Source organism: Oncorhynchus tshawytscha, unplaced genomic scaffold (assembly GCF_018296145.1).
Source record: "Oncorhynchus tshawytscha isolate Ot180627B unplaced genomic scaffold, Otsh_v2.0 Un_contig_7263_pilon_pilon, whole genome shotgun sequence".
In the NCBI taxonomy this organism is placed as follows: domain Eukaryota; kingdom Metazoa; phylum Chordata; class Actinopteri; order Salmoniformes; family Salmonidae; genus Oncorhynchus; species Oncorhynchus tshawytscha.
The window spans coordinates 10,001-22,979 of NW_024608954.1; the positions used below are offsets into that span (position 1 = coordinate 10,001).

The 12,979-nt window shown below is 40.9% G+C and overlaps 1 protein-coding gene across 15 annotated transcripts in view; it reads left to right on the forward strand.

Moving 5' to 3' along the window:
- Positions 1–12,979, forward strand: part of LOC121844045 (B-cell receptor CD22-like) — a 78,908-nt gene that overhangs the window by 7,987 nt on the left and 57,942 nt on the right. For 12 of the 15 annotated variants that reach the window (XM_042313902.1, XM_042313901.1, XM_042313903.1 and 9 more), the window contains 5 exons: positions 337–414; positions 638–982; positions 1,146–1,364; positions 1,493–1,825; positions 3,722–3,952. In XM_042313902.1, coding sequence (XP_042169836.1) covers positions 360–414; positions 638–982; positions 1,146–1,364; positions 1,493–1,825; positions 3,722–3,952 — 1,183 coding nt within the window. In that variant the 5' untranslated portion in view covers positions 337–359. Of the gene's footprint in view, positions 1–336; positions 415–637; positions 983–1,145; positions 1,365–1,492; positions 1,826–3,280; positions 3,611–3,721; positions 3,953–5,204; positions 5,469–5,678; positions 5,770–6,124; positions 6,165–6,325; positions 6,407–6,776; positions 6,858–7,014; positions 7,096–7,165; positions 8,014–12,979 lie in introns of those variants that run through there. The other 3 variants (XM_042313916.1, XM_042313914.1, XM_042313915.1) reach the window with 3 other exon arrangements.

Here is a 12,979-nt window from a genome sequence, read left to right on the forward strand (position 1 = left end):
ATCTGTTCTATAAGTGATTGTTGTTGTTGTTGTTTACAATGATGATGATGACTACTGTATATATTAGTAATTCATTTTTTGCATCATGTCAGTTTAAGTAGACAGACGTAGACAAACATGCAACACATCACACACATTACATACATACAGTGCAATAGACTTACAGACAGACAGTATTCACATAGACAACCATTTAGCACAATACAACACAACACAATATGAGCCTGGTTCATTTTTCAGTAATGAGGCCCTGTACCCCATTTACAGTTTCTACTTCAATGTATCAGGTGGAGTTATTCACCAGCTATAGAGTGAGTTGTTGATTATGTTTCTAAGACTGCAGGGTTGGAGATGCAACAATGGCCTTGAGAACAGCAGGAAGTGTGTTGGTGGTCTTTCTCTGGTCTGTGACAGGTATGGTCTCATTCATAACTATTATGTTTGTCAATCTACAGACATTTGTATTACATTTGCTTGTGTTCTGTTAGGCATCTCCACTTCACTTTAAATAGTTATGTTTCACACCTCACTGAGGTTTCCAATGTGGCAACAAAGTGTGGACAAACCCTAAACAAACTGTGAGCCAAAATACCTTGTTCTAATTCTGATACCATTGTGATGTCTAACTGTGTTTCAGTGGTACTGGGTCAGGATGGCTGGAGTGTTACATACACCACTCAGAGTATCTGCACCTTGAAGGGGTCATCAGTGGATCTGTTCTGCTCTTACACATATCCCAGAGGAAAAGTCACAACAACCTTCTGGTTCACTGAATGGGGGACTGGTGTAGAACCTAAAGATCTAGGTCAGGACCCAGAGTATGCAGGTCGTCTGGAGTATCATGGAGATAAGAAGAAAGACTGTACCCTGAAAATCACAGACCTGAGAGAGAGAGACTCAGCTACCTACAAGTTCAGATTATTAACAGATCAGGAAGGAGGGAAATATTCTGGACGTCCTGGAGTCACTCTGTCTGTCACAGGTACAGTTACATTCAATATAGTTAAACTGTTGAATTCCATTTAGTTCAGGAAAATTGTCTTGGTTTGTGTTTTTGTATGTATAACATAGGATTTCTTCCATCTTTGTATTAGAGTGATAAGTCAGTGATAAAGGGATTTACAGTGATATTGTTTTTTCTCCAGGTCTTCAGGTGAAGGTGACTGGTGGACATCAGGATAAGACACTGACCTGTAGCACCACCTGTACTCTGACTGACAACCCCACCTACATCTGGTACAAGAACGGACAACATCTAGATGAGAGCACCTCCCCCCAGTACAAAAACACAGTCTCCAGCAACTATATTGATGGTTACTCCTGTGCTGTAAAAGGCCATGAGGACCTCCACTCTCCTGCAGTGTGTGAGTGTTCATTTAATACATTATACTGTGTGTTGGTTTCACTATGAGAACTTGAGAACTTTGAGCATTTCTAGAAAGAACTGAGAACACAATCCTAATGATCCTCTTGTTATGTCACTGTGTTTCAGGTGTTCAGGGTCAGAGCTGCAGCAGAGTGAATTACACCAAGAGGAGAATCTGTGTCTTGAAGGGGTCAACAGTGGACATATCCTGTACTTATGTTGGTTATTATTACACCACATCATCATTCTGGTTTAGAAGTGATAAGTCGACCCCTGAAGACCTAACCACAGACCCAGGGTATGCAGGTCGTGTGGAGTACACTGGAACATACAGAGGTCCCTTCACCCTGAGAATCACAGATCTGAGAGAGGAGGACTCAGCTGAGTATCGCTTCACTTTTAAAACAGACAACTTTGATTGGGGTCATAGTTTCCCAGGAACAACTCTGTCTGTCACAGGTAATACTACACTTACAGAACATTATAATAACTGTAATAAATCATATAATATTGAATTACAGAACATTGTGATATACTGGTAAAAATACAGAACATTACCATCCTGTTAACATTATAATGTACTGAAATACTACACTTACAGAACATTTTATACATATTGTTACAGGAACATGAAGGTGATATACTGCAGAGGGTATAAGACACTGACCTGTATCACCATTGTGATATACTGACAACCCCACTACATCTGGTACAAGAACACAACATATACTGAGTAAACTCCCCCAGTACAAAGAACAGTCTCCAGTAATATACTGAAGACAGTTACTTACTGAACTATAAAATACTGGTAATACTCCACTCTCCTGAACAGTGTGTGATGATATACTGGTATTTTATATGGTATCATTTGGAACAAATAACATGGTTTTATACTGGTCAATACTTAACTCCTTTAACATTGGAATGATATACAGTTTTATATCCTGTACAGTCAATATGATATATTGTTTATTATTCAAAAGAACCTGTGCAGAATACATCTAAAACATTGACTGACATTATGGTTTCTGGAATTGACAGTTACATTTTGATTTCAGGTGTTGTGGGTACAGAACATGTATGATATACTGACTTACACCCATCAGAACATCTGTGCTTACTGTTTAATAGGGTCAGATTGAAATTTACAGTGGACATATCCTGTTTAAAATTTACACATGACCCTCCCCTTTACATCCCAGTTGGCATAACTGGTCAAGAAGTGTCCTTTCAAATAACAAATGTAGAGACTGGTAATACTAAAGACCTGAGCCTGAACTTTTGTATGCAGATACTGGGAATACCTCGACAAACAGAAAAGGTCTCCACCCTGAGAATCACAGACCTATACAGAAAGTGATTTTAACTGAGTAAAGTTCAGATTTACAACTGATGAGGCAAGATAACTTACAGAACTTCCCTGGTAAACAACTTCATGACTGTCACAGGTAACACACCACATTATACCGTTTTGAAGAGTCATGAGGATTAATAATTAACTGTTAATTCTGAACCATATATGTTTTTGCTCTACATATTAATTCAGGTTCTCAGGTGGAAGTGATTCCTAAATGGAGTTCAGATCTATAAGACACTGTCCTGTAGCACCACCTGTACTCTGACTGACAACCCCAACCCCATCATCTGGTACAAGAACGGACAACATCTAGATGAGAGCACCTCCCCCAGTACAAAGACCCAGTCTCCAGTAACTATGAAGACAGTTACTCCTGTGCTGTAAAAGGCCATGAGGATCTCCTCTCTCCTGCAGTGTGTCAGTGTTCCCTTTATTCACAAACTGTTTAATCTGTGTCTGTGTTGGTTTCATTTTGAAAACTTGAGAACTGTTTAGCATTTCTAGAAAGAACTGAGAATATAATCCAGTTGTCCTCTTGTTATGTCACTGTGTTTCAGGTGTTCAGGGTCAGAGATGCTACAGAGTGACTTACACCAAGAGGAGAACCTGTGTCTTGAAGGGGTCAACAGTGGACATATCCTGTACTGTTGGTTATTATTCCACCACATCATCATTCTGGTTTAGAAGTGATAAGTCGACCCCTGAAGACCTAACCACAGACCCAGGGTATGCAGGTCGTGTGGAGTACACTGGAACATACAGAGGTCCCTTCACCCTGAGAATCACAGATCTGAGAGAGTTGGACTCAGCTGAGTATCGCTTCACTTTTAAAGCAAACAGCATTGAATGGGGTCATAGTTTCCCAGGAACAACTCTGTCTGTCACAGGTAATACTACACTGTATGATACAACTGTATATCATAATGAATTACAGGATAAATAAATTGAACCATCCTGTTAACACAGAGGTGTATGTGGTTTTATACATATTGTTTCAGGTCTGCAGGTGAAGGTGACTCCTGCTGCAGAGGGACAGAAGACACTGACCTGTATCACCACCTGTACTCTGACTGACAACCCCACCTACATCTGGTACAAGAACGGACAACGTCTAGATGAGCCCACTTCCCAACAATACTCTAGTAATACCCTAGTAGTGTTGGGTCATTCTGCGGACAGTTACTCCTGTGCTGTAGAACAACATGAGGACCTCCACTCTCCTGCAGTGTGTAAGTATGAATTAAACTACTATTCTACTTAGAAAGCATCAAAAACTTTACATCAATGAGAAGAGTATTACTGCTTTATCTATACATATTCATCATTACATAGAAATTACAGACAATGTCATAGATATATGCATGTCTATAGTTAGAATGTTCAGTACATCAGACACTTGAAGAATAGTTTAGTAGACACTCAAGTCCTAAAGTTTATTATTATTGTTCATGTTTTGTGTAAGTGATAGTTTTAGATAAGTGAGTGATAGTTTTAGTAAGTGATAGTTTTAGATAAGTGAGTGATAGTTTTAGTAAGTGATAGTTTTAGATAAGTGAGTGATAGTTTTAGATAAGTGAGTGATAGTTTTAGATAAGTGAGTGATAGTTTTAGTAAGTGATAGTTTTAGTAAGTGAGTGATAGTTTTAGATAAGTGAGTGATAGTTTTAGTAAGTGATAGTTTTAGTAAGTGATAGTTTTAGTAAGTGAGTGATAGTTTTAGATAAGTGAGTGATAGTTTTAGTAAGTGATAGTTTTAGTAAGTGATAGTTTTAGTAAGTGAGTGATAGTTTTAGATAAGTGAGTGATAGTTTTAGTAAGTGAGTGATAGTTTTAGATAAGTGAGTGATAGTTTTAGATAAGTGAGTGATAGTTTTAGTAAGTGATAGTTTTAGATAAGTGAGTGATAGTTTTAGTAAGTGATAGTTTTAGATAAGTGAGTGATAGTTTTAGTAAGTGATAGTTTTAGTAAATGAGTGATAGTTTTAGATAAGTGAGTGATAGTTTTAGTAAGTGATAGTTTTAGTAAGTGATAGTTTTAGTAAGTGAGTGATAGTTTTAGATAAGTGAGTGATAGTTTTAGTAAGTGAGAGTTTTAGATAAGTGAGTGATAGTTTTAGTAAGTGATAGTTTTAGTAAGTGATAGTTTTAGTAAGTGAGTGATAGTTTTAGTAAGTGAGTGATAGTTTTAGTAAGTGAGTGATAGTTTTAGATAAGTGAGTGATAGTTTTAGTAAGTGAGAGTTTTAGATAAGTGAGTGATAGTTTTAGTAAGTGATAGTTTTAGATAAGTGATTGATAGTTTTAGTAAGTGATAGTTTTAGATAAGTAAGTGATAGTTTTAGTAAGTGATAGTCTTAGATAAGTGAGTGATAGTTTTAGTAAGTGATAGTTCTCTGACTTTAGATATGATTTATTTTTGACATGACGTCATTTGAGGTAGTATACTACAGTCCTGACCCTCTGACATATTCTCCTTTACTAGATGCTCCAAGGAACACCTCAGTGTCAGTCAGTCCCTCTGGTGAAATAGTGGAGGGCAGTTCAGTGACTCTGACCTGCAGCAGTGATGCCAACCCACCTGTGGACAAATACACCTGGTACCAGAAGAACGTAACCTCACCAAAAGCATCAGGACAGAATTACAGCATCACTAACATCAGCTCTGAGGACAGAGGAGAATATTACTGTGAGGCCCAGAATGGAAGAGGATCTATGAACTCTACAGCTCTGATGATCATTGTAGCAGGTAAAGTTACATCTTCAATACTTCAATACAAAATGATGTTCAATAAGAAATGATGTTTCAAGGATCTTCTTCTAGTTTGCCTCAGTACACTTTGGTTTATAACTATACATGGGCTTCTATATACAAGTATTGCATTAATGTCCTGTTTTGCTGTATATTCGTTTTCACTTCATAATAACCTGTACTCGTATCACCTATATTATCTTTTAGGGAAACAGACCTCAGTTCTGACTGCAGCTGTAGGAATCATAGTGGTGGTTCTGGTTCTCATCCTCTGTCTCTCTGGACTCATGTGGTTCAGGTGAGTGAAGAAGGAAAACTGATATTTGTATTATTCTTTCACCTTAACACTCTGATTTGTTATTAACTTAATTCATTCATAAATGCATTTATTGGCCCAACGCCCTTAACTGGACTAGTAACCGCAAGGTTGCAAGATTGAATCCCCGAGCTGGCAAGGTAAAAATCTGTCGTTCTGCCAAGACCAAGGCAGTTAACCGACTGTTCCTAGGCCGTCATTGTAAATAAGAATTAGTTCTTAACTGACATGCCTAGTTAAATAAAGGATTTTTTTTAACTGCTAAATTGTATTAGTAACACATCAACTTCCACTAGAGGTCAGTAGAGAGCAGAAATCACTCTGTCACTGTTTACAGGAGATTCAAGGGAGGAAGTGATGCTTCAACAGACACACAGGTGATTCTATCAGTTATCAGTTGGGAAACCCTGAGTTAGAAATCCATTTTCATTAATTTACTGTGTCAAGACAGTCTCTTTCATACTATTTTCATTGTTACCTCTCTCTCTGTCTCTGTCACTCTCTGTCTCTCTCTCTCTCTCTCTCTCTCTCTCCACAGAGTGTCCGTCCTGACTGTAACAGTGACACGTACACAGGTCTGAACATGAGGACCATGTCCCCTGACTACGACACTCTGGCAGTAAGTCTCTTATAATACATTTTGATTGTTTGTGTTTTATACAGTACTTGAATGTGTTTATAGAAAATGATGGAAAGACTGGTGTTTCAAAGAACACATGCATTCCCTCTCTCTCTCTCTCTCTCTCTCTGTCTCTCTCTCTGTCTCTCTCTCTGTCTCTCTCTCTGTCTCTCTCTGTCACTCTCTCTCTCTCTGTCACTCTCTCTCTCTCTCTCTCTCTCTGTCTCTCTCTGTCACTCTCTCTCTCTCTGTCACTCTCTCTCTCTCTCTCTCTGTCTCTGTCACTCTCTGTCTCTGTCACTCTCTCTCTCTGTCTCTGTCTCTGTCTCTGTCTCTCTCTCTCTCTCTCTCTCTCTCTCTCTCTCCACAGAGTGTCCGTCCTGACTGTAACAGTGACACGTACACAGGTCTGAACATGAGGACCATGTCCCCTGACTACGACACTCTGGCAGTAAGTCTCTTATAATACATTTTGATTGTTTGAGAGTGTGTTTGTGTTTTATAAAGTACTTGAATGTGTTAAAAAAAATGATGGAAAGACTGTTTCAAAGAACACATGCATCTCTCTCTCTCTCTCTCTCTCTCTCTCTCTCTCTCTCTCTCCACAGAGTGTCCATCCTGACCCTAACAGTGATACGTACACACCTCTGAACATGAAGACCAGGTCACCAGAGTATGACACCCTGGCAGTAAGTGTGTTTGTGTGTCCATAAACATTTTAGTGGGAGTGTAAATTGCTAATTCAGTATCTTCTTTCAGAATGTGAGGGGACCCTCCCACTTAAGAGAACCACTACAGAACCTGGACTGAAGAGAACCACCACAGAAACCTGCACTGAAGAGAACCACCACAGAACCTGGACTGAAGGAAAGTACCTCAGAACATCAACTGAAGAGAACCACCGTAGATCCTTTACTGAAAAGAACCACCACAGAACCTGGACTGAAGAAAAGTACCTCAGAACATCAAATGAAGAGAACCACCACAGAATCTGGACTGAAGAGAATCACCACAGAAGCTGGACTAAAGAGCTACGGTTCCAATCCAAAGCCAGGCCTCACACCTCTATTCTCTTGCAACCATATCTAGATGGTTTTCCAGACCATGAACTTTAGCTTTGAGTAAATGCTGGAATATATTTTTTAATTTCTTATTATGATAATTATGTATATTGATGATAAATGGGATGGGTTATGCTTCTGCTTTTTTTCAATGGGATTCTCCCATTTCCATATTTTTTCTTGTGTCCCAATCTGTTTCCTATCTGTAGTTTAAGATTACATTTCTGATGTGTTTCTATGGGGTTTTGCCATATACAGATGTTTTATAACATCAATAGTACTACTTTCCTCAGTAACTAATGTGGATAATATTGAAAACAGCTTTCTATTATTTTTTTAGCTCTTGGGCCAAGTTTCTCCTGATGTGTTTAATGATTTACTTTGTATTGCTGTCAGACATTATTACTTATTTTTATGTTTTATATTACGTAATCCTATTGTTTTCTTTCATTTAAAAAAATCAGTACATTACCTGCATTAAAGCATTTGCAGTTTTTTACATGTTATATTAATTACAATTGTATATTAAAATTGCATATTAAAAACATGTGTCTGTGTGTCTGACTGTCTGTCTCTCTGTCTCCCCGCCATAGTACAGACAGACTGCACTACCAGACCCCACCACAAGGAGCATAGTATATACAGACTGCACTACCAGACCCCACCACAGGGGGCATAGTATATACAGACTGCACCATCAGACCCCACCACAGGGGCATATAGTATACACAGACTGCACTACCAGACCCCACCACAGGGGGCATAGTATATACAGACTGAACTACCAGACCCCACCACAGGGGCATAGTATAGACAGACTGAACTACCAGACCCCACCACAAGGAGCATAGTATATAAAGACTGCACTACCAGACCCCACCACAGGGGGCATAGTATACACAGACTGCACTACCAGACCCCACCACAGGGGGCATAGTATATACAGACTGAACTACCAGACCCCACCACAAGGAGCATAGTATATACAGACTGCACTACCAGACCCCACCACAAGGAGCATAGTATATACAGACTGCACTACCAGACCCCACCACAGGAGCATAGTATATACAGACTGAACTACCAGACCCCACCACAAGGAGCATAGTATATACAGACTGCACTACCAGACCCCACCACAGGGGGCATAGTATATACAGACTGCACTACCAGACCCCACCACAGGGGGCATAGTATATACAGACTGAACTACCAGACCCCACCACAAGGAGCATAGTATATACAGACTGCACTACCAGACCCCACCACAAGGAGCATAGCCACTATTACAGTAGTTTGATTTCTGATTTAATCAAAACACTTCAACAATAAAGAAATACATGCTATATATCAAACATTGATTTACTGTGAGGTTTAGCTACAATGTTTCCTGAGGGGAAGACCTCTCCTCGTGACTCCAGTCATGGACCTCTCCTCCCCTCATGACTCCAGTGTTGGACCTCCCCTCGTGACTCCAGTTATGGATCTCTCCTCCCCTCGGGACTTCAGTGGTGGACCTCTCCTCCCATCATGACTTCAGTGGTGGATCTCTCCTCTCCTCTCCTCAGGACTCCAGTGGTGGACCTCTCCTCTCCTCAGGACTCCAGTGGTGGACCTCTCCTCTCCTCAGGACTCCAGTGATGGATCTCTCCTCTCCTCAGGACTCCAGTGGTGGACCTCTCCTCCCCCCAGGACTCCAGTTGTTCACCTCTCCTCTCCTCAGGACTCCAGTAGTGGACCTCTCCTCCCTCTCAGGACTCCAGTAGTGGACCTCTCACCCCTCATGACTCCAGTGGTGGACCTCAGGACTCTACTGGATGTGTATGTTTAACTCTGGCTATCATACCTGGGTTGTTAGTGTGACTCTAGACCATGCTAGCCCACTGAGCTAAAGTGTAGACATTAGCTCCTGTTAGCTAACATGAATCTCCAGGTCTAAGACAAGGTTCTCTCATCAGTACAGACCAGCTTCGTTCACTGAAATCACACCCAGTCTGTTGTTTGGTTATTCCACATCTAAATTATACCTACTTTAATGTGAGTGTATATACCTACAGCTATAGACTGTCCAAAATTGCACCCTATTCCTACATAGTGCACTGTTTTCTACCAGAGCCTCATGGTCACGGTCAAACATAGTGCACTGTGTAGGGGATAGGGTGCCATTTAGGTCACATTCATAATGTTGGGTTGCTGTAATGGATTTATAATGACCATGGTCCCCTCCCTTCCTCTCCTCCTCTGGTCCCCCTGTCCCTGTCTCTGGGTGGGGAACGTCACCATGGACCTCACTGAGAAACACATATTGGACCTTTTCAAAACGTATGACCATCATGCCCCATTTCTATCTGTTTTAGTTCTGTATCTGCATCTCTAACTACATGTTAGTTAACAGACACTCTTATCCAGAGCGACTTACAGGACTTTCAGAGTTCTACATTCTAATTCTATCTCCCCTCACCTACAGTACAGAACATAGAGAGTATCACAGTTCTACATTCTAATTCTATCTCCCCTCACCTACAGTACAGAACATAGAGAGTATCACAGTTCTACATTCTAATTCTATCTCCCCTCACCTACAGTACAGAACATAGAGAGTATCAGAGTTCTACATTCTAATTATATCTCCCCTCACCTACAGTACAGAACATAGAGAGTATCAGAGTTCTACATTCTAATTATATCTCCCCTCACCTACAGTACAGAACATAGAGAGTATCACAGTTCTACATTCTAATTATATCTCCCCTCACCTACAATACAGAACATAGAGAGTATCACAGTTCTACATTCTAATTCTATCTCCCTCACCTACAGTACAGAACATAGAGAGCATCACAGTTCTACATTCTAATTCTATCTCCCCTCACCTACAGTACAGAACATAGAGAGCATCACAGTTCTACATTCTAATTCTATCTCCCCTCACCTACAGTACAGAACATAGAGAGCATCACAGTTCTACATTCTAATTCTATCTCCCTCACCTACAGTACAGAACATAGAGAGCATCACAGTTCTACATTCTAATTCTATCTCCCCTCACCTACAGTACAGAACATAGAGAGCATCACAGTTCTACATTCTAATTCTATCTCCCCTCACCTACAGTACAGAACATAGAGAGTATCACAGTTCTACATTCTAATTCTATCTCCCCTCACCTACAGTACAGAACATAGAGAGTATCACAGTTCTACATTCTAATTCTATCTCCCCTCACCTACAGTACAGAACATAGAGAGTATCACAGTTCTACATTCTAATTCTATCTCCCCTCACCTACAGTACAGAACATAGAGAGTATCAGAGTTCTACATTCTAATTATACATTCTGTACTGTAGGTGTCGGGAGAGAGTATCAGAGTTCTAATTTTATCTAATTTCATCTCCCCTCATCTACAGTAAATAACATATAAATATAATGTAGAACTCTAATACTCTCAATGTTCTGTCTCTCTAGTTGTGGTTATGTGTGTGGTGAGATAGAGAGTATCAGAGTTCTACATGAGAGATGATGTGCCTTTGTCAACATCAAGAATACCAACATGGCTGCTCTCGCCTTGGAGAGGCTCCAGGTGAGTGGTGGGATGAAACATAATGCTGTCAAATGCATTTTACTATGTGAGATGTGCTTTCAATTATTTAGCTTGAACTTTAGGAGATTGTACTTTTGGGAATATGCTATTGGTTCCTTTGTACTATTGGGACAATGCTATTGGTTCCATTGTACTATTGGGACTAGGCTATTGGTTCCATGTATTTTGACAGTGGATGATGTTGTATGTATTTTAACAGTGGATGATATTGTATGTATTTTGACAGTGGATGATGTTGTATGTAATTTTGACAGTGGATGATGTTGTATGTAATTTTGACAGTGGATGATGTTGTATGTATTTTGACAGTGGATGATGTTGTATGTATTTTGACAGTGGATGATGTTGTATGTATTTTGACAGTGGATGTGTTGTATGGAATTTGACAGTGGATGTGTTGTATGGATTTTGACAGTGGATGATGTTGTATGTATTTTGACTGTGGCTGCGGTTTGTCCTACTGTCCAGGTGGTGGAGCTGGAGAGCACCAGACTGGTGATTTGGTACCCAGACCGCTAGGTCCTCTCCTCAGAGGACCAACCTCCAACCTAGACCTCAACACCTCCTCAGTCTCCCAGTACGCCACCACAGGGTAAGGACATCCGACTATCTGTCAAAACATCAACTATATATTATAAACAAATATAAGCATTTCTAATGTTGTATTCTAAATTGTTACTAATCTATGGGCCATGAATTGTACAAAATGACAGATAACTGACAGAAGGTGGGGATGGGATGCTTGTGTTTTCATACTGTTTGTGTGTCTCTCTCCCAGGACCAGGAGGATGGCTCCCATCAATGGTGATGAGTGGTTCTTCTGGAGGACCACTGGCTGCCTGTATGGTGACAAATGTCGCATCAAACACAAGCCTGGCCATAGAGGAAGAGACAGGAAACCATGGCAACCCTGAACACCCTGACAACCCTGACCACCCTGACTACCCTGACCACCCTGACCACCCTGACCACCCAGACCACCCTGAACACCCTGACTACCCTGACTACCCAGACCACCCAGACTACCCTGACCACCCAGACTACCCTGACCACCCAGACCACCCTGAACACCCTGACTACCCTGACTACCCTGACCACCCAGACCACCCAGACTACCCTGACCACCCAGACCACCCAGACTACCCTGAACACCACGCACCGTCCGGACATAACAGAGGGAAGAAGAAGAGGAGGAAGAGGAAGAACAGAATAATGAACATGAAGATTGAGGTAGAGGAATAGAGACTGTGTACCTACCTTAAAAGGGAACAGGAAGCTTGGACAGAATGGGGGTGTTGGGGGGTGCCACCACTTTTGTAGTCCTCTGACACACAGCACAGACAGAACACTGGACATACAGTATGAGTGTGTGAAGTGTCAATCAAAGTGAAGAGGAGTGCTCCTCTGATTTCCTTTCCCCGCCCCTCAGCCTGAGCTGATTTTGAATTGAATTGCAGATGAATATAGGGCCTGTTCCAGACAGACTATATTATAGTCGCCTGCCAGATCTCACAATGCCTGGATAGGTGTTTGTGTTTAAGATATCAGTTAACCTGCGTTTCCTGACTGCGCAATCCATGATGTGGCACACAACCATTGGTTGCTGCGCACAGCTTGACTGCAATATAGTCAGCCTGGAATGCCCTCAGTGTCCATGCGGTGTTCTAACATCCACACCAGACCACCTTAACTGAAACAAGTAGTGTGCTACTGTGGATATTGGATCAAGGCCCGTATCTTCAGTTCAGTGATTTTATACTGTACATGATGTTCAGTGGACTAATTCAATTCAAGTTGACTAAAGTGACAATATGAGGAGCACAGAATGACTGTTTCAGAGCATCAATGTAAAAAGACAATCTGTCTGTATCCTCTCAGCATGTGGGGGAGCTGAGTGTACAAATGACTTA